The sequence below is a fragment of the Podarcis melisellensis genome (genome assembly GCF_964234715.1).
Source record: "Podarcis melisellensis genome assembly, chromosome: 17".
NCBI classification, from domain to species: Eukaryota; Metazoa; Chordata; class Lepidosauria; order Squamata; family Lacertidae; genus Podarcis; species Podarcis melisellensis.
In genome coordinates, this window is record NC_138534.1 from 41,242,104 (window position 1) to 41,262,105 (window position 20,002).

The following is a 20,002-nucleotide window of genomic DNA, read 5'->3' on the forward strand; positions in this document are numbered from 1 at the left end:
ATGTGACAATCAAGTACCTTTCCACTTGTGGCACCCAGTTTATGGAATGCCCTCTCTAGGGTGACTCGTTTAGTATCCACTCGTTTAGTATTCCCGCCCCACCCCAGAGGCCTGGAGAAAACTCCTTATTTTTGCAAACCTTAAAAAAGAAAAAATGCAGATGGTTCCATTTTCCTGACAGCTTTCGTTTTATTCACCAGTTGCTTAATTATGTGTTTTTACTGTTTGGATATTAATTGTTTACACCATACTGGGACTAATTTTAGTGAACGGCAATACAGAAATATCTCAAATAAGTAAATTCACCATAAAACTTACTGCATTTGTTTGTTTCAGTCAAATGATTCTCAAAGGCAACATGCTGTGATACAGAGAACCCCAAACTCACTTCTCTCTCTCTCTCACACCGACACACACACCCCAACCCTCAGTACCCTGGCTGGTGTATGGGGTCAAAGTGCTTTCTCTTTCGCTCTGCAGCCCTAAAGCCCCAAATGCCAATTGCCAAATTTTCCTTGCCATGATGTTATTCTAGGGAGGCAGCTACCCCGAGGCCAGAGTGAAATATTTATATTTCAAAAGGTAAAAAAAAGGTAAAAGCCCCCTGTAAAAGTCCAGTCAAAGGTGACTATGGGGTTGTGGCGCTCATCTCGCTTTCAGGATGAGGGAGCCAGCGTTTGTCCGCAGACAGCTTTCCGGGTCATGCGGCCAGGACGACTAAACCGGTTCTGGCGCAACAGGACACTGTGACAGAAACCAGAGCACACGGAAATGCCCTTTACCTTCCAGCTGCAGTGGCACCTATTTATCTACTTGCACTGGTGTGCTTTCGAACTGCTAGGTTGGCAGGAGCAGGGACAGGGCAATGGGAGCTCACCCCGTCACAGGGATTCGAACTGCTGACCTTTTGATCAGCAAGCCCAAGAGGCTCAGTGGTTTAGACCACAGCGCCACTTGCGTATATTAAAATATATATTATAATTTACAATATACAAGAGAGAGAGAGAAACTGTATTTCGATGCCAGCACAACTACCAGATTTTATTTTTTTTAAAAAAAGAGAGTTGTGGGAAGAACAGAGCAACTGTCAGGGGAATGAGAGGCTGAAATTTTAGGCAAGAGGACAACTTATAGAAGGTTATGGCACCACAGCAAGTAGGCAAAACACTGCGCCTCATGCTACTTTTGATACAAATTTGTTCCCCCCAAAATATTGTAGCTAGCCAATAAAGCCCAGGAAAGTGAATGAAGCTTGAATCTTACAGCCAAGTTCAGAGCAGGAAACAGGGCACATGACTGAACTTTAGGAAACCACCTTTGGAAAGTCTGAAAGGCCAACTCTTGCTTCATGAGCTGAGTCACCCCACCTCTGGATGTCAAAAAAAGGTCCTTACCAGCGAAACTTCCTTTTTCAGCTCATCCATGTCCCTGTCCTTCTTCCCCTTTTTCTTCTTGGCTCCATGCTCAGATGTAGCCGCAGGCTCATACTTGTCACGTCCAGTCTGTAAGAAAAGTCAGACATCATTTGCCTTGCAATGAAACAGTCCACCCAGATTAGTCGTGTCAAATTCTGACCCGCCCCAGCGCCTCAAGCAAAGCTCCTTCACAACTCTGCTGCCAGGCACACCTGAACGGGTGAAATAACGTGCAGCAATTAAATGTGGAACCTGACCAGGGCGGATAAAAACCAATGATTTTTAAAAACATATATTTTTAAAAAATATTTTTTAATTTAAATTGGATTTTTTAAAATAAAATGCTTTTGGAGGAAAAATATTTCTAAAGATAGCTTTCTATTTAAGTTACATTATAGTCCAAAGGCTATTTATCAGGAAATAAGGACTTGTTTTAAGTTTTTCATGTGTGCTAAAACTCAGTTGATTGTTTAACAACATCAGTTAACAAACATGGATACATATGCTATAATGTTATTGTTTCAGTTAAATAAATTGTTTAAATTGTTATTCAGGAAATGATTATTCTTCTCCTTGCAATAAAGTACAGCAGAAAAGTTGTCCAAATATAAACAGTTAACCTATTAAACCCCACAATAATTTCATAATTATCTGTCAATGTATTTCTAATAGTATAACCAAATCAGTAATTTCTGATATAACTGTAAAAACTACTCTGAAATTTTTTTATTCCAAAAACGAAACATTTATCTGGTTGTAAATATTAACATTATACCGGCAAGAATGAGTCTTTCTGTAAAAAAAAAAAGTAGAATATTTAAATTTTTACTGACTAGTGATTTAAATCAAATCCACCCTGAACCTGACAGATACAAAATGCTCTCTGCCTTTTAGTTATAGGTCTCTCCATCAAAGAGAAATTAAGACCTGTCTGTAAGAATATTAGAAGCAATTATTTTGGGGACACTTGAATTCTCCCAAGCGCTAAAGCCTATGGAACATAGCTGGATTTACTTCTGAGTGAACCAAATTGCGCTGTAGGCAACACAAAAGCAACCATCACAGGGGCCAGGATTGTAACAATGATTCCCACCAGCTGTTTGTGGTGCCACTTTGAGAGGTTTACAATTAGGTACAATAAAAAGCCATTTACAAATTTAAAATCCAAGTGGCAAGGACAATGAATAAAAGCCTAAGATTCCACATAAAAACCCAATTTAACTGAATTTTAAAAAGGGAGACAAGCACATCTCTCACGGCAGATATTATTTAACAAATACACTGAGAGAACTCCTGGTCAATGCATCACACTCAAAGGGACTCACTGCGAACTAAAAAAAACCCTCCCATTCAGAAACTACCATAGACTGAGTAAAAGCACAATGGCTCAGGTCTTAGAGGTTCAAAGTGGATTTGCACTAAGCCCGATATGGTTTATGTCAGAACTGATAGGCCATAGTTATGTCCATCCATCTGCTTCCAGGAGCTGCTGCAACTTTGATATGGGAATGAATTCATCAAGTTAACTGTTGCAAGGATGGAAAACAAAAGCAGGCAACCTCCCAGACCATTTGTTTCAGCTCAAGTGGCAGCTGTTCATCTGGAAGCTCAAACCATGATTTATCTTCTGAACTATGGTTAGTACAAAAGGTAAAGGGACCCCTGACCATTAGGTCCAGTCGCAGACGACTCTGGGGTTGCGGTGCTCATCTCGCTTTATTGGCCGAGGGAGCCAGCGTACAGCTTCTGGGTCATGTGGCCAGCATGACTAAGCCGCTTCTGGCGAACCAGAGCAGAACACGGAAACGCCGTTTACCTTCCCACTGGAGCGGTACCTATTTATCTACTTGCACTTTGATGTGCTTTCAAACTGCTAGGTTGGCAGGAGCAGGGACTAAGCAACGGGAGCTCACCCCATCGCGGGGATTTGACCGCCAACCTTCTGATCAGCAAGTCCTAGGCTCTGCGCTTTAGACCACAGCGCCACCCGCATCCCTCTTGGTTAGTACAAACCATAGTTTAAATATGGTGCCTGAGTTGAGCCCATGTGAGCATGATCCTTTTTCAAATTGCAGAAAGCCCCCTGTAAGATATGTGCACTTGCATTGTCAGTCACACTACAGGAAACCGAAAACATTCTTTAGAAACACGACATTCTGCATCCCGACTAATTTTGTTAAGAGTGTGGTCGTTTCTAAGAGCATCCCATACGAGTCTTATCACAAGTTTAGCACAATCCATCCATTTCATGCTGCCACATCGTGGAACAGTTAGAAAGCTTTTTCCAACGATTTATGGACTGGATAAACAATCTGACCATGTTTGGAGATAACAATGAACCAGGATTCCTTGCTTGAGGAATTGTGGCTTGCTTAAACCGTAACGGGAAGAAGCAGCATGCAAGTGTGTAAAGCCTGTTTGCTCCCACACTCCTCCTTCCTTCACACAAAGGGCAAATCGAAACCGGAATGGTTCCAGTGATCAAGCCAGGGTTTGTAAGCCGACAACAAACTCTGGATAAAGTAAGCACAAAACAACCCAACAGCCGTCTGCCTTTGTCCTGCAAGAGGGACACTGGCTAGGTTCAGAGACAACATGCCAAATGTCAACGCCAAAGGGTGGAGGCTTCTTAACTTAGTTAAGTGGGAAGCTAATACAATTCTCCTCAACCCCAGTGAACCCGGCTTTTGTACTCAAAATATTCCTCACCAGTAAAATGAAGCCTGTATGGGGAACTTTTGCACAGAAACACCTTTTTAATGTCTGGGGGAAAGATGGTGATGCAAAGGGTCATTTCAACTACTTCACCTATTGTCCGGCAGTGGAGACCCCGCTCCCCAATCTCCCATCCACTTTGGGATACTAGGATGGGCACAGGGAGAATCTCGTTCTACAAATAGAGAGATTCAATTCATGGTTCCAGTTCCAAGCAAGAAATTCAAAGGGGAACCCTTAGAAGCTGGAAGTCTGAAACCGAGATTCAAGCTGCGCTCTTGTGAACAATGTCAATCTGGCACAATATTGCAATTTTAATTGTTTTAAGCCACCCTGTATTAACCGTGCACATTTATAAGGTAGTAAATATAAATAAATACATCTGGATGCTGTACTTGCTGTCTTGTCTAAATTAGGCCAAGCTTTTCAATCAAGCTGACAGGAATAAACAATGATAACCTGTTGATGTTAACTTAGTGGAAGTTTTATGCTTTTACCACAGCCCCTTTGGAGTTCATGCAATGGGCAATATAGCTAAAGGCAAGCAGAGGCCAGAAGGCCACTGACAGAATTACGAGCTCCACATGTTGATTCTCTCAAAGTACCTAAAATCCTATGTAATTAAAGAATCAAAGAGTATTTTCCTCATACTTTTACAGTGCACTCAGGGCTCTGTTATAAAACTACAGGCTGCTTTTAATAAATGCAGTGGAGCTTTATCTGTGCAGAAGATGAAGCTGAGCTGAAAATGCTCAACATACCTCATATTTTCCCTTCTCTTACTTAAAAAAAAGGAGGAGGTGGAAACAGTGAAGTCACTTAGGAAGGAAGAAAAAAAAAAAACCCTGTAGTGCCATTGTCAGAAAAAACAAAACCCACTTCACCTCTTCCAGTCTCTTTGCTTTAAATAGCATTGAAATGCAAGAAATCTTAGATTAACAGCAGATAAGCCATACCAGAGACTGCCTGGCACAGGCTGGCTTTCACTGCCCCTTCCGTTTCCAGCGCGAAAGGAAGTACAGCTTAAAAATCATAAAGAGGGTACTGAACACAAGCCCAGCTTTATTATTTCCATGCCCTCATTTCAAAAGTGGCTTGAAACCCCCCCCCCCCCCGCAATCCAGTTCACATGCCTGGAAAATTCTGGAATCCCTCCCCCCCCCCGCCCCATTTCTTTGTGAATTGCTGAAGTGGACTTAAGTGCTCTGCAGATTACAGGCCAGGGCCGGCCCATTCATTCTGCCAGCCTCTCTTGGAGGCAGAGAGCAGAAAACACACACTTCCTGCTTTGGGGGTAGGTCATGTGTGTGTGTGTGTGTGTGTGTGTGTGTGTGTGCGCGCGCGCGCGCGTGTGTGTAGCATGGCGATGTCAGAATTTGGGCAACACCAACTTGCTTCCTCTCACCACCACTCTGATCCACAACAGGTTGGAGCATTGGGCACAATGAGATAGAATGAATCAACAGGTTAAGGCCTCAGAAATCCGCTCGGTTCTGGTAAATATACAGAACTCCAGGAAGTTCAAACCTGGGCAGAAGCGAGAGGCCAGGAAGCTGTGACAGGTCAGGCAGAGGAGCTGTGCATTGTGATGGGCACTAGAGAAAAATGAGATCAGTTAACTATGAATGCAGGTGAGAAAGGGAGACGGAGCCAAGACAAAACAAGAAGTATCATCCACTGGTGTTATTCAGATTCACAGGGAAAACAAAGTCACAAGGCTAATAATGTTTCCATTTATGATGCAAATAACTACAGCAAAGCATCTTTCCAAACAGTTTGAACAATCGAGTCTCTCAGAACAATCAACATTTAAGCCCACGGACACTGAAGGAGGCACTTAGTCATAGTAGATCTGTGATGTAAACTGAAATATTCTCCTATATACACTCATACAATTATGAAATTTTTTCTGCACAAGGTAAAAATAGTTCTCTGTCAAAGATTATGCCAAGAACTTGTACAGTGGACGGTCGGGTTGCAAACGTGATCCGTGCGGGATGCACCTTCGCAACACACAGCGTTCGCAACACGTGTGGGTTGCGATTCGGCGCTTCTGCACATGCATGACCGCCAAAACCCAGAAGTAACCCGTTTCGGTACTTCCAGGTTTCGGCGGTCTGTAACCCAAAAAAACGCAACCTGAAGTGGCTGTAACCTGAGGTATGACTGTATTCTTTAAAGCAATACTGAACTGTTTACACTTTTGAAAAAGCTAAATATTGTCGAAACGCCCAGTGTTCAGATATTGCGGTCTTACACGCACTTAGCTGACTGCAAGCCGCCATTAATTCAATGGGATTACTTCAGAGTACAGGATTACATTGTAAGTCATGTTGTGGCTAGATATACAGAAGAGGAAATATATAACGAAGAACATTATGCTTAGAGAGGAGGCGCAGCACAGTGAAGATGCTATGCCGTAAGCCAAGAGTTCTCAGCCTCAGCCTCTCATCTGCAATACAGGCATAAAACTGACCTATTTTAGTGGAAACAAAAAAAAATCCTTCCTGTAGCACCTTAAAGACCAACTAAGTTAGTTCTTGGTATGAGCTTTCGTGTGCATGCACACTTCTTCAGATACACTGAAACAGAAGTTTCCAGACCCTTCTATATAGTGAGAAGATGGGGAGGGGTATTACTCAGAAGGGTGGTGGGAATGGGTGATTGGCAGATAGCTGTGATGAGCCTGTTGACGACTCTTAGTTGGTCTTTAAGGTGCTACAGGAAGGATTTTTTTTTTGTTTTGACTATGGCAGACCAACACGGCTACCTATCCGTAACTGGAACTATTTTAGTGGGTTGGTGTAAGAAGAATTATTAAGCAAAAAACGAGGATACTGGTGCTGCCTTCAGAAAGCAACATTTTTCTTCCTCCCTCCTTTCTGGGCTGTCTTTTGTAAATATGCCAAGAGCTTCTCCATATTTCGGAGCCTTGTGCAACTAGAACTGCTTGTGCCATATCCCAAATGTAAGACTTTTGCTCTTTTCAATCTGGACAAGATAAAAGCCAGAGTACATAAAACAAAGTCCCTGGGAATCTGCTCTGCTATTATAGTGACATCATTAAAACAGCATCTCAAGGACAGCTGGAGCTACTGTTTCTGTGGCTGCAGGAACAGAACTATGCTTATCTTCCTAAGGCAACTCTCCCCACCACCAATCGCCATCTGGGATAATCCATGCACCCCACAAGGGAAGTCGGACGCTGGCAGCTCTGGAAAGCCAAAACTGGCTAAGGCAACCAGCCGACATCCCCATTTCTGATCTATTATTGCTTGAGAATGGCTACTGAAGGGAGTCAGAGAAACAACTGGATACTGGGAATCTGTGAAGAAAAAGGGACCATGTGTACTATTCAGTATCTTTAAAAAGTCAAGATAAATCACCCACACACTTGAGACACAAACAATTACAGTGGTACCTCGCTTTAAGAACAGCCCTGTTTACGAACAATTCGGTTTACGAACTCTGCAAAACCAGAAAGTGTCCCGGTTTGTGAACTTTACCTCGGTCTAAGAACGGAATTCGAACTGTGAAAAGGCACCAGCGGCAGAAGGCCTAATCAGGGAAAGTGTGCCTCGGTTTAGGAACGGTTTCGGTTTAAGTACGGACTTCCAGAACGGATTCAGATTGTAAACTGAGGTACCACTGTATTTGCAGTTTTGGTTGCTTCCCACCCAGGTTTGCAGGCAAGGTACGTCAAAGGAGACAGCTATTCTTTGGCTTAGGGGAGACCCAGTTCTCATCCTGCACTCCCGGACTGCCTACTTTTATCAGCTAGAAAGCCTTTTTCAAGAGGAGTGAGCCCACTGCTTAAGGAAGTGGTTCTCAAAGAGAGAGGAAGGGGAGGATGGCAAAAGTGGTGGGAAAATTCAAGGAAAAACAAATAAAAAATTGCCAGGGTTCAGCCAGTATGAAAGCAATGTTGCTACACACTTGTTTTCATCAGTTTGAACGTGAATTGAACTTCTGCACTGAGGCTAGAACTCTATGAACAGGCCAGCGGCTGCCTTCTGAGGAACCTACGCCAACCCACCTCAATGTTTTAGTCATCCAGAACTGGATCAAGATGCCCCATCACCCAGCAATGGAAAAAGGCAAACCATATTTTGCTTTGCTTTAGATTGTAGGGGATCATAATCTCCATTAGTGCTAGAAATAGATCTGAATAAATGCTGGCTTTTGTATTTCACAGAGCTGTCATCCCATCTTTGTTTCCCTATCCTTTTGGGAAAACTCAAGATCTATTGCTCTGGACACAAACATAGTCAGTCTACAAAGAGTTTCCTGAACTTCAGGGCTGCCACTTACTGTACACAGGACTTGAGCCAACCCCTTTTTTTTCTCTTTTACCGTTCAGCCAATGGAAAAGTTCTGTGAAACTCAAAGAATAGCTCACTATTTATATATACATTTCAGTTGGTCCCAATACTGCTCTGGTTGCACCCATCTCTAAGCAGCGTTTCCCTTTATGGCATTTTCAGACATGAGGGTGTTGACAGCAGCAAGGCCAGTAGTATAAATGCAGAACTACAACTCTGTTTCTGTACATTCGTTCAAGGAGTTCCAGAAGTGGATTCCGGAAAAACAACCGGACAGCAACTGCCTCTGTCACTTGACCATTTCAGGAAAAGACTGGCTAGTTAGGTAAGTTGCTCTCTCGCTTCAAGTCTTGCATTCCTTATATGGGGCATTATTGCCGGGATGAACAAGCCAATGTACTATTTCCAAGACAAGGCATGGACTTCTCCAAGGAGCATTCATAGCTAACAAGAGGCTGACGTGATCTGAATGGACTACTGGGGCATGAGGATAAAATAATTATGCCCTGATTGACAGCTATACCACAATCTGGGCCCTCCCCAGCCGTCATCTTGCATGTTCCCTCACCCTGGAAAACATGAGGCCAAACCGATGTGTCTGGCATGACCGCCTCCCTTTTCCTGGGATTTTCCATCCCTAACTAATCCACCAAGCCTTCAGTCTGGTATATTTCAAGGAGTTATTTGAATCCTGTTGCATTTCAAGTAATATTCAAGCAGTGGCAATGCTGGGGGAGGAAATCTGCCATCGGTTGGGAAAGCTCACTGTGACATGTTTAGTCCTGGAACTGAGGAAAGAGGCGGATCTCCCCCCACTTCTCCTCCTTGAAGGTCTTAGGTCTACACACCATTTCTTACGTGTCAGTCATGCCGTTTATTTCAGCTGGAAGCTTTTCCATGCCCAGGTTTTCTCAAGTCAACTCACTGGCTCACCTGCTTGAAGAGGACCTCTCTCAGAAGCCATCCTGAGAACCTGCTCCCCTCCTCACTAATCTCACCGTTCTGAACTTTGGAGCATACAGGAGCTGTGCAAGAGACTTGCTGCTTTGGCGTATTCCAAATTTCAGCATGATGAAAGAAATCTTCTTCCTGTCCTAAAAATTATCTCGCCTGCACAGTGCCCTTGGGGAAAGTTAGGAGTCACTGGTGCCCATCTTACAGACTGGCTAATAAAGCCAATTCAAGATGGGTTCCGGAGTGAGTCACAGTCATGCTTATTTATTACATTTCTATCCTGTCATTCCTCCCAGAGGAGCCGAAACGGCATATTTAGCAGATCATAGTCATTGGCCGTAAGCCTCTGTGCACAGAAAGCTTTAGCTGCAACTGGTGGCACACCCCAGCAACTGTTGTATTTCTCTGTGCAGAAATGGAAAACAACCTGCATGTTGCTACACAAGGGAACAATTAACTGGATTCAGAATTGTAGAGCTGGAAGGGACCCGAGGATCATCTAGTCCAACCCGCTGCAATGGCGGAATCTTCTGCCCACCGTGGGGCTTGAACCCATGACCTTGAAATTACGAGTTTCATGCTCCAGCTACTGAGCGATCCCTCAGTCTATAGCAAGTATATGAATGCTTCTCATGAAATCTACATTTACTTGTTCCAAGCATTTTCACGTCATTAAGAGGAAAAAAAATTAAATACAAGAGTTATAAACATACACACATTTTGCTCCTAACTATTCAGGTTCCTGAAAGTAAACAAAGTCCAAAATGGGCCGAGAACATCAGCTCCAAATCCACAACTGCCTAAGCTCAGAATCCAAAACAATCTAGGGTCACAAGGAAATCAATTATTGTGGGTGCTCAAATTATTGCTTCCACCTTTTGCTATCGCAGCTCTGGTTAGAGCCAAAGTGCATTCAGTTGTGGAAGGGAACCCAGCCGTGAGACTGTGCATGGTTTTTGAAGGTCAGCATTGAAAGGGGGGAAAGAGAAATTTTGTGAGTTCCTGGTATGTGGGGAAGGAAAACGGTAGCAGCACAGTAAATTTCCACACTGGCATGTTGTGAATCCCATAAAAATGCTGGCGACATCCACACGATTATAGAAGTGATAACCAGTCTCATCACTCCAGGGGCTGCAGGGTTTGGGGGGGGGGTTGTTTCTGGACTGCTTCACACCCCAGCTTTAATCTCAGATAATACTACAATACAAGTCCAAAGCCTTTTGAGACAATAAAAATTCTCAGAAGAAGTCAGCAGACCTTGATGGGGCAATGGAAAAATTTGCCCTCTCCTCCTGACAAGATCCGTAGCTCGGATAGTACAGAAGGCTTTAGCGAAGCCCTAAAGTTCTGTAAATTAAAAGGAATCACACACTGTGGACATGGCAAAACTCTTTAATCACTGTTGTACTCTGAATTTTGCTCCATAAGGATAAATTTGAAGGATTAAACGGGATCTTAAAATGTGAATGCTATCAGACTTTTAAAAAATAATTTTTCCATTTCATGCATAAATGCCACAAATAACAAAAAAACTCAGATCCCTTCAGGATATCCATGTTTGGTGTGGATAAAGGGATATATGAGTACAAAGCAACTGCAGTTACCCCAGTACTGGATGGTTCATCTCTACATACATCCAGCAATGGAGAAGCAACAGCCGACCTGGGAACTTCACGCAGTTCTTAAACCGAAAATGGCGTCGGGAAGAATAAAATGTGTGCAGGCTAATAGACACAACTGCAGTTGGAATAGAGAGCCCCTGTTAAGATCCACAGTAATACTCCGGAGTGTAAGCAAGTTAAATCTTGAAGCTATACTAGAATCTCCGGTTACATAAACACCAAATCCAAAGGTATACCCTGCTCAAAAAAGTAACAAAACAGGTTCAAGTAATTTTCCATTTTTCTTGTGTTGAAATATCAGAGTCACTGTGAACGGTGTGGAAGGGTGTTTTGTTTTTTTACCTCCGACTCTTCTGAATCTGAGATTCCTCTGTGGTTTGCTTAATGAAGCCAGTGCTAACAAGGAGAATTCCCAGACTGCAGAATCTCAGCTTTGTTTGCTTTAACATAGCCAAGGCAAAAAACAGACAGCGCTCAATCAAAGCTATTTTTCCTGTTTTTGGCAATTAAGGTTGCAACTCCATGGCTGCAAATGGCACTGAACTGAACTAGTCGTTACTGGTCAAAGCCAGTTCAGACCGATGCTTGCCACCAGCACCCCCATCTTAAAACTAGTTTGTGTTGGGAGACGGCCAACATACATCCAGGACTGTAGAGCGAGGCGCAGAACAGCTTGCGGCTCTGCTAAGAATTTTACAGACAAACCTCTGCACTGTGATCTCCCTAGTCGTTTACCCTCAGATACCTTTGCTGCAAGAAAACAGGAGAACCATGCAGTTAACATACTTTCAAGAGAGCAGGAGGGAAGAAAAGGCAGCAGTCTCACTTACAAGGCAGCACACCCCAATGAACCCTCAAAGGTTTGCTTCTGGAGTTAAACATGTTCAGGGTTGTACTGGAAAGGGCAAGAAGGCTGAAGCCTGTCCAGTGCGAAGCCAAGTGATGTGATCATGCTTTACATCCAGCAAGAAAAGGGAAGTTACTAGGGAGGAGTTCAGCTAAATGAATGGGATGGCTGGCTGGGGCACTAAACAAAAGCTACCCAAAGGCAACGAGATACTACACACTATGTGATAATTGTACAGACTACCGAGAGCAATGCAAACTTTCTTGCCCCACTGCATCAAGCTGTAGGATCTTGTCACTCAGATGTTTCCACAATTAGGGAACAGCCTCTCCTGTTTCCACTTGTCCCGCCCGCTTAATTAGCCATTTTAATTAACCATCCTGCAAAACTTGGGCCCTGAGGCCTCTACAGAAGTACAGTTAAGGAAAACCACTCTGCTTTCAAATTGAGCACATGAAAGGTATTTCAACTGTCACATTAGGACTTGGGTTCAAGCCCCTTAAGGCTCATTGGGTGATGTGGGGCAAATCCCACCTTTCCTCCTAACCTGCTTTGCAGGCCAAGGGTAGAACTTAAATCCTTGGAGAAAAGGCAGGATAAGCATTTTATATAATACGTACATAATCAAACCGGAGACTTTCAGGCCTAAACAGACCAGGGCTCATCACTTTTAACCCAGGATAACTCCCCCCACTGCCCAGACTTCTGTTTCTAGCCGTTCTTCGAGGCCCGGCCTCTGAAAAGAAAAACCTGCCAGACTTTGGAAAGTTTTTAGTTGAGATGAACCGGAAAGCGCTACAGGACTGGGCAGGTCCACGTGATTTCCAGTGCCGCCCGAAGCCCCAAGCCGGAGGGACTGGGGCCACTTCCACATCTGTCATGTCGACGGCCGGCCTCTCACATGACGGACCTCCTGCCCCAAAGTGGTTGCCCAATGTTGAAAAAGCCAGCCCGCTGGAGCCCCTGATGCCGCAATTCCCTTCCCTTCCTGGAATCTCGCCTAAGCTGGCGCAGAAAGAAGCTACAGGAGAACAGAAAGAGACCATCCTGTCTGCCCAGCCCTCCTCAGTCCTTTTCACCTGAAGCGCTGCTAACCCATTTTGTAACTCGGCAATTGCGGAGAAAATGGCTCCCCTCGCCCTCGAGGCAGCAGCCAGACCAGGGAAAGCAGAAGAAGGCGCCTTTCTGCTCGGGGAGAAGCTTCTTCCCTCGGAAGAGCAGCAGGGGAGCAGCTGCAGGTTCCAACGCCTCGCTCCTGCCTCTGCAGGTGGGCTCTCGCCTGAGGCTCCTGAACCCAGCACTCGCCGGCCCGGAAGACAGGCATGGAAAGGGGGCCGAGGAGAGGGCGAAGGAGCCGCCTCCCGGGTCAAGCACGCCGGGCTCCCCCAGAGCCAGAGCCCCCCGGGTGGGGCTGCCCAGGTGGCATCCCAGCCACACCAGATTCGCTCTCATATCTGGCTTCTAAAAAGCCGAGAAAAAGTTCTCCAGGAGCAAAAAAGGAGGCGGCAGAATTGTGAAGTCCTCCTCTTCGGGGCTCCGGGGGAGAAGCCGCTCTTGGTCCCGCTTCGCCACAGGCCGGGGGCCACTTGGTCTCCTCCCGCCCGCCCGCCCGCGCCCATGCCCAGCGCCCCGCCCGCCCCGCCCCGAGCTGGGCTGGGGGCGGCGAGACCCCCTTCCCTCCCCGGCTCCCTCGCTCACCCCTCTGCCCATGGCGGCGCGGCTGCCACGTGTGCGCTGGCTGCTCGGGGTCTGCTCGGGGTCTCCGCTCGTGCTGCCGCCGACCAAGCTCCGCCAGCCGCGCTCAGGCCGAGTGGGCGAGGCGCCTCTTCCGCGCCAGCTAAAGCCGCGCGCCCGACCGCCGGCCCCGCCCGGGAAGGGGCGGAGAGTGGGAGGGAGGGAGAGAGGGCGGCCCGCCCGGCAGGGAAAGACCGGCGCCGGCGGCCAGAGGCTCCTCGGCGCCCGCGCTCCTCCCTCCGCCGCCGGACCGCGGACTGGGCCCTCAGGTACCACCTGCGCCTGGGGAACGCGTGGCACGAGACACGGCGGCCCGCCAAGCCTAAATACAGCGGCACCTCGGGTTCAGAACTTCACTCGCTCCGGAGGTCCGGTCTTAACCTGAAGCACCACTTTAGCTAATGGGCCTCCTGCTGCTGCGCCATCACCACATGATTTCTGTTCTCATCCTGAAGCAAAGTTCTGAACCCGAGGTACTATTTCTGGGTGAGCGGAGTCCGCAACCTGAAGCACATGTAACCCGAGGTACCACTGTATAGTTATTTGACCTCCTTCACCCTTGATCCTAAACATACAGTGATACCTCGGGTTACATGTGCTTCAGGTTTCAGACACTTCAGGTTACAGACTCCGCTAACTCAGAAATAGTACCTCAGGTTAAGAACTTTGCTTTGGGATGAGAACAGAAATCGTGCAGCAGCAGCAGCAGGAGGCCCCATTAGCTAAAGTGGTGCTTCAGGTTAAGAACAGTTTCAGGTTAAGAACAGACCTCCGGAACGAATTAAGTACTTAACCCGAGGTGCCACTGTAGAGTTATTTGGATGTTATTTGGAGGCATCGGGCCAGGCCAGACTAGCTTTGGGAGAGCAGCCTGACTGGGCGGCCGGCCGGCATCTCCGCTGGCCCTTGGGGTCCTGATCGAATGACTCGGCTGGCACAAATAAATGTCACCAGATTGAGGAAGCCTCTGAATGGGGGGGGGGGAGTCCAACCTCAGCCCTGGCTGCGCCCAGGTGCCCCCCCCCCCCGATGCCCAGCCTGGGTCCTGGGCTGCCCAGACGACAAAATCTCCCCCTCAGCCTCTGATACGAACCAAAGGAAAGCAGAGCAGCATCTTTGGCACCAGCTTGGCTGCCGGAGTTGCCAGATGGAAGCCTCCAAGGCACCATCCAACTGGCTTAGGGACTCCGCTCCAGATTGGTCTTGGGTTTACTCAACCTTTTCTTCTCCCGAAGGTGTCCCACCAGGCAGCCGAGGTGGCTCAGGATCAGAGTTTTTCAGAGTTGGCTCCCTTCCCAGGTGGATGAGCCCCATCTGTCCCTCACTTCCCTCTACAATACGGGCAGAAACCACATTATTGACTCTTGAACCCGCTACTGTTCTTAGCCGCTCAATCTGCCAGAGCCAGGGACTGAGCAAGGGACTGAGACCCATCAACTACCCTCATCTGGTTTAGCAGGTCAGTCAGAGTGGCTGGGGAGGCCCAGCCAGATGGGCGGGGTATAAATAATAAATTATTATTATTATTATAAAGCTGTTTCCCAGGGTGTCGCCGCAGTCGCATGCTGGCAGCTTCTAGGAGCCACAGGGGGGAGCTGAGTGCAGGGTGGGGACCAAAGGTGGACAACCATGACGTGTCTTCCATCAGAGGTGCTACCCCTCCCCAATCACCCTAGAAATACTGTGATGAGATCAGCATGGCACTTGTGATGCCTTTCAGTGATCAGGTGAGGAGACTGGGGACGCCGCTGGAGCTGGCCTTGCTTCTTGAGGGGATGGGGGGAATCGCTGGGCAAAAACAGAAACCCAAAGTAACCTGCAGGAGAAAAAATAAAATTGCTCCCAAGGTTCTCAGGAAATGGGCAGCAGCAAAGATTCTTTTCTTGGTTAGTTGAAGATTGAAATAAAGGCCCAAGGGTTTTCTATACGAGGTTGTTTAGAGAGAGAAAGCAAAGAAGCGCAGCTGGTTTTGATTAGCCGCGGGCATCTGCAACTCCTTCAAAAAGCAGAAGACAGCTAGTGAGCCCCAAACAGACACGGAAAACAAACCACTTCATCAGACGTCCTGCAAGCAGCACCCAAAGTGTCTGCCTCAAAAGGAAAGGAAAATATCCAGGTACAGCATGAGAACGGCCCAACCGAAAATAATGAGGCTGCTGCTCTTACTGTACAAGCTGAGCAGCAGGAAAACCTGGATATCGATGGGGGTGTACAGTGGTACCTCGGGTTACTGACGCTTCAGGTTACAGACTCCGCTAACCCAGAAATAGTACCTCGGGTTAAGAACTTTGCTTCAGGATGAGAACAGAAATTGTGCTCCAGCGGCACGGCAGCAGGAGGCCCCATTAGCTAAAGTGGTGCTTCAGGTTAAGAACAGTTTCAGGTTAAGAACGGACCTCTGGAATGAGTTAAGTTCTTAACCCGAGGTGCCTCTGTCATTTCATCAGTTTGCATGCTAGATGCCATTTTGGATCAAGATGGAGGACCAAAACATGACTTTGACAGGAATTCACCTGGTATTTGGTGTCATGGGTCCAAACTCACAAATGGCAGTATCCATTTAAAAATCACAATATTTGTTGGTTTCTAAAAATTTACAGAATGCATCTGTTCCTTGTTACGAGTTGTGGGCAAAAAAATATATATACCAAAGAAATACACCTGTCACTGTGTGACATATGCAACTGAACTATTCCTTGCTATTAAAATGGCCATTCTTACAGCACTTTCCCTCCAAATTACAATGAACACAACTGAAGGATCCTTGAGCACTTTGAGCAGAGTGAAGATCTGGTTATGTCCAAGGGCAAGTGAAGTTTGCTTGTTGGACTGCTGTTGAATGAATCAATTTATTTCGGTCACTGACCAGAGTGTGGGCTGTTCTTTGTTGAGTGTCAATACAGAAAAGTTGAAGACCTTTCCCAAGGAAACTTTTATAAAGAGGTATTGACCATTTTGGCTAAGACCTTTGAAAGACTCCAGTTTGTGTCTAAAGAATGATCTGTTTTATAATATATTTTCCTTTGTGTTACAGACAGACAAGCATGAACAGAAAAAAATCTGACTGGTTTCAGATCTTATGACTGGCATTCACCACAGCCAAGGTAGATGCTGTGTAAAATGTTTTTAATTTACGAATTTATAATTTGATTTAGAGTCCTACAGTATTGTTGAAGTTGCATATCTTTCTGTTACTATTAAATGGACAAATCAATCAATCTGTTAGAAGATAGTTCTGAAACGCATAATCCCTGACAAATTTATTATAGCAGAAATTTTCAGGGGCTATGGTCCATCCCTCTGGACTTCGTTAACACACACACACACACACACACACACATATTGCAGGAAATTGTTCAAGGACAAAGCTATGCAATGTATATCAAGAAAGTATTTTGGAATAAATTTGGAGAAAAGTGCTGGCAAATGTAGCACAGGTTTGATGAGGGTTGCCATACATCCAGAATTTCCCAGACATATCCAGAATACTGTAGTTGGAAGTAGTGTCCAGGTGGAAATAGCTAAAATGTCCAGGAAAATCCAGATGTACGGCAACACATGTCAGCAGTGTCGTTTTTGGCAACTTTCCTTTAAAACTCTTTTTGTGTGCTCAGCAACTTTGGGCAAAAGTAAAAAAACCACACACAACTGAACAACTTTGCCCAAAAATGCTCAACAACTTTTCTGTCCGGATTTTCGCTGTTTGAAACATGACAACCCTAGGTTTGATAAACAAATTTAATCTTCCAGAATGGAGTCTGTTACACAAAAGATACAGGTAAATTTCCAGGATGAGCAGGGCTGCAGCAGCGGAAGGGAACCAGAAGGAAGGAACAGGAACATCAGCCTGTGGGTTGTGTGTACATGAGAGGGGTGCTGTCGTTGTTGCCTGTGTGTTATCGAACTGGAATAATGCTGTTTGTGTATGCCCATGCTGCTGTCTGTATGAAAGCTGGGGAAGGATTCATGTATGGGAACGAAAGGGGAGGGATTGTGGGGAGGGGGGCTAAGGGAGATTTCCGTTGTAGTAGCATGTGGTTTGGCTCACTTAGATGATCTGCACTCTTGTGTTTTACAATCCCTGCAGTCTCTCACAACAATAAGCCACATTCCAGAGTTTTGATAAGACACTGTCTCATCTTTAGCTTGTCCCCCTGGAGTAGTATTTAGAAAAGAACAATGGGCTGCATTATATATTCACCACACTTGGACCACACTGGACAAGCGATAAAGATAATAATAAAAACATGGATGTAATGGTTACAGAGATAATATGTGAGACGTACCGCAGAGCTACAATTAAGTCTGCTGACATGAAATTAGGCAGGTTTTCTTTAAGAACAAAACACAAATACATTATACAATCACAACCCCTCCAGTTTAAGATTCTTCTTTTTAAAAAATAGAATCATCATCATTATTTTTTTACTGGATTTTCAGAGCACAGAGAAAACCCAAAGAGAAAATAGGCGAACTCTGCTTTGAGAGTGAGGTCGTGTGGCAGCTCTGCTGACGGAGAGGTCTCCAGGGTCGGGGAGAGAACGAGCGCCCAGCTGCCGGGATGTGGTACGAGATCTTGCCTGGCTTGGGCCTCATGTACGTGTGCCTGGTCATCCCTGGCGTGAGCACCACCTACATCCACAGGTACACCAACGGGGGCAAGGAGAAGAGAATCGCCCGGAACACCTATCAGTGGTACCTGCTGGAGAGAGACAAGCGTGTGTCTGGAGTAAATCGCTACTATGACTCCAAGGGTTTGGAGAACATTAAGTGAAACCGTGGTGCAGTGAAAGCAACTTAATAAACATGCATTTGACAAAGTGTGGAGCATATTGATCGTAATCTTGAGAGGACAGTAAGATTCTAATGCTGCACCAATAAAATTGCAATAAAGAAATAAAATACAAAAAAAGGAGAAAACAGGCATCTGTGATACAGGTAAAAAACATCAAAACACAACAGTAAGGGAAGAGAGATTACATTAAAATAACTAGCTAGATCAGGGGTCAGCAACCTTTTTCAGCAGGGGGCCGGTCCACTGTCCCTCAGACCTTGGGGGGGGCGGACTATATTTTGAAAAAAATAATGAATGAATTCCTACCCCCACAAATAACCCAGAGGTGCATTTTAAATAAAAGCACACATTCTACTCATGTAAAAACATGCGGATTCCTGGACCGTCCGCGGGCCGGATTGAGAAGGCCATTGGGCCGGATCCAGCCCCTGGGCCTTAGTTTGCCTGCTCATGAGCTAGATCCTAGACAGATCCAGAGATCCATATTTCAAGGGGAGCTGCTGAAAGTTTTGCAAGTGGTGTTGGTTGGCATGTGCAATGAAGTTCCACTATAGAGCAGGACCCGCCCTGGGGTGATGGAGGCCAGATCTGCTGCCCCTGTCGATTGTGCTGCCTGAGGCAGTCGCCTGGGCGCTGGCCCTGCCATGCGGTGTGAAACGTGTCAGGCTTAGCAGTGCCCGGCAGAGCTTGAAGATGACATATATTTATAGAAATGGCCATAACCTAAATGTGTTAATGCCATATTCAGAGGTCCAAGCCTTCTAAAAGTTTTCCTCTTCTGTACAATAGTTAATTGAGCAGTTACTATTTTTAAAAAATCAGAAGATCTTTTAAATAATATATCAACGTTGTTTCCTTTGAAAATGGAGAGAAGGGCCAGTTGTGGTGACATTTCATTTTGTCCTCGTATGATTATTGCAATTTCTTTAAATGCTATGGACCAGAATTCACCAACCCTGGAACATTCCCGTCATAAGGGAAAGTGGGTATTGTGGTCTCCACAGCTGCACCAATGATCAGGTTCACATCAGATATGAATACAAGAGATTTGAACTGTTCTGTTCCATCTATGGCATGGGCATAGCCAAGGGGCGACAGGGGGGCAGCTGCGCCCCCCCTAAATCAATAAAGATCTCGTTTCTCCTCCCACCTCACCCCCCAACAAAAGCCTGTCCCCCCTTACAAAAATACTGGCTATGCCCATGATCTATGGCCCCCCAAAATTAATGTGATTTCCCTGGCATGAGCAGAAATAGATTTCATCTGTTTATCTCACTGTATTTTTCCTATTCCTTAACCTGCAGGTGTCCTGCAGCTTCTTCCCACGCAGATTTCAGCCCTGTGAATGGTCACAGGACAGTGCATGTTTTGTGAACCACCAGATGAAGGGTGGTAGATAAATTTAGTAAATAATGGTGACAATGTTTTTCAAAATAACTTTTACACTTGTTTTGTTAAATCAGGTTGCTTTGGCAAATTAAGTACAAAGCATAAATCTTGTTAGAGTTTACAAACACACACAGCTTTTAATATTTTATACAGAGAAACAGAATATAAATATATTGAAGAAATAAAAAAGGAAATAAAGACCAGGAGGC

At 45.6% G+C, this 20,002-nt stretch overlaps 2 protein-coding genes across 3 annotated transcripts in view; one reads left to right on the forward strand and one right to left on the reverse strand.

Annotated features, from left to right (window-relative positions):
* Positions 1–13,610, reverse strand: part of ATP1A1 (ATPase Na+/K+ transporting subunit alpha 1) — a 30,538-nt gene extending 16,928 nt beyond the window's left edge. The window contains exons 1-2 of the mRNA XM_081893882.1: positions 13,574–13,610; positions 1,395–1,502 (exon numbers count right to left, since the gene is read on the reverse strand). Of these exons, the coding sequence (XP_081750008.1) occupies positions 1,395–1,502; positions 13,574–13,585 (120 nt within the window). The 5' untranslated portion in view covers positions 13,586–13,610. The remainder of the gene's footprint in view (positions 1–1,394; positions 1,503–13,573) is intronic.
* A 1,234-nt stretch (positions 13,611–14,844) lies between these two features.
* On the forward strand, positions 14,845–18,429 carry NDUFA1 (NADH:ubiquinone oxidoreductase subunit A1). Of its 2 annotated transcripts, none has more exons than XM_081894986.1 (3): positions 14,845–15,068; positions 16,644–16,713; positions 18,050–18,429. In XM_081894986.1, exon 3 carries the CDS (start codon positions 18,171–18,173, stop codon positions 18,381–18,383), a length of 213 nt encoding a protein of 70 aa, XP_081751112.1. In that variant the 5' UTR covers positions 14,845–15,068; positions 16,644–16,713; positions 18,050–18,170; the 3' UTR covers positions 18,384–18,429. The 2 variants fall into 2 exon arrangements, with proteins under 2 accessions (XP_081751112.1, XP_081751113.1); XM_081894987.1 differs by lacking the exon at positions 14,845–15,068 and adding an exon at positions 16,531–16,552.
* Positions 18,430–20,002: the final 1,573 nt, after the last annotated feature.